The sequence below is a fragment of the Amphimedon queenslandica genome, unplaced genomic scaffold (assembly GCF_000090795.2).
Source record: "Amphimedon queenslandica unplaced genomic scaffold, v1.1 AMPQUscaffold_3165_Cont24836, whole genome shotgun sequence".
Taxonomy (NCBI): Eukaryota; Metazoa; Porifera; class Demospongiae; order Haplosclerida; family Niphatidae; genus Amphimedon; species Amphimedon queenslandica.
This window is the reverse complement of record NW_003556503.1, coordinates 1-1378: the sequence shown is the minus strand read 5'-3', so window position 1 is coordinate 1378 and position 1378 is coordinate 1. Positions and strand designations below refer to the sequence as shown.

Genomic DNA, 1378 nt, shown 5'->3' with positions numbered 1-1378 from the left:
AGCGTAGACAGTAGCCAAACTGAGCTGAAGTGAGTTGGGCCAAACCAGGCCAGCATGGTTAGTACAGCAGGGCCAGCTCAGCCTGGTTCAGCACGGTTTGGCCTACTTCTGTAGTGTAAACACAGCATAAGTTTCACAGATTAGTATTAAGCTAAGCACAGGAACTTAAAATTTTTCCATACACTGTACACGAGCTTCTCTTAATAAAATTAACATAATAAGAGTCTGAGTTACATTTAGAGGATCAATACCTCGTTTCCTTTTCCTGCAGTTACGAGGAAGAGTGGAATCATTCTCAAAGACAGACCAGTCATTTCCACCAGTTGGTGTTGGGAAGTGTCTTTTGATGAGCGACTCCAGCACACCTCTACAATGAGAAACAAACCACACAATGTACATTGTGCATAAATTATAGCATTAATGGAGCAACAATTTTCCATTTTTATAATTTTTCTGATACACATACATGTTCTTATGTTGTGCAGAAAATTTAACTTGATTTTGATCAAAATTGGATTTTTAAAGTTGCTCAAAAATTGGGCCAACAACCAATAGCCCTTTGTCACAGGCAAAATTTTGTCAAAAATGACTAGAAGAGAATTCTCAATTTTTATAATTTTTTCTGATACATATAGATGTTCTTATGGTGTATACCAACTTTGAGATGATTCCAATTAAATTTGGATTTTTTATAAATTTTTAAAGTTGCTCAAAAATTGAGCCAACGACCAAAGGCTATAGCCTTTGGTCACAAGCCAAATTTTGTCAAAAATGGCTAGGAGAGAATTCTCCATTTTAATAATTTTTTCTGATACATATACATGTCCTTATGTTGTATATCAAGTTTGAGCTGATTCCGATCAAAATTAGATTTTTTATGAATTTTTAAAGTTGCTCCAAATGCCATGTACTGTATTATAGTGCTTGTCAGCTCATGAAGCTCATGCTGTTTAGCTCACTTAGCATGCTTTGTGGAAAACACTGACATTGTACATGTATATATTAACATAAGCCATTCAATTTAATTACTAATTATAAATGTGAAAACTAACTTTGCAGTTGATACAAAGCCATCCAGTTCACCGTGAGACTGTCCTAATTGTTCTAAAGTTCTTGCTTCACCAGTTGACTGTAGACCAATCACCACGCACTACATAGTGCACTTTTAAAATATTTTAAAAATAAGGATTAAGAACCTTTCCATCTTTTAATGACTGCATAGCTAAATCAATAACACTGGGGACTTTAGCAGCTATACACAAGTACTTGAAAAATCTCTGGTAAGAAAAAATAAAAATATTGTAAATCAAGTGAATGAAGTGATGGTGATTTTTACATACATGTAGTAAGTGTAATAGGACATACTAAAATTAGAATG

General features: G+C 34.1%; 1 protein-coding gene across 1 annotated transcript; it reads right to left on the bottom strand.

The window, feature by feature from the left end:
- Positions 1 to 234: 234 nt before the first annotated feature.
- Positions 235 to 1279, bottom strand: LOC109593015 (protein strawberry notch homolog 1-like; the record flags this gene model as incomplete). The annotated part of the gene is made up of 3 exons (XM_020008286.1): positions 1197 to 1279; positions 1053 to 1150; positions 235 to 367 (listed from the first exon to the last, which is right to left on the bottom strand). Coding segments are annotated over exons 1-3 (255 nt in total), but the record flags the coding sequence as incomplete, so codon positions are not given.
- Between the last annotated feature and the right edge of the window lie 99 nt (positions 1280 to 1378).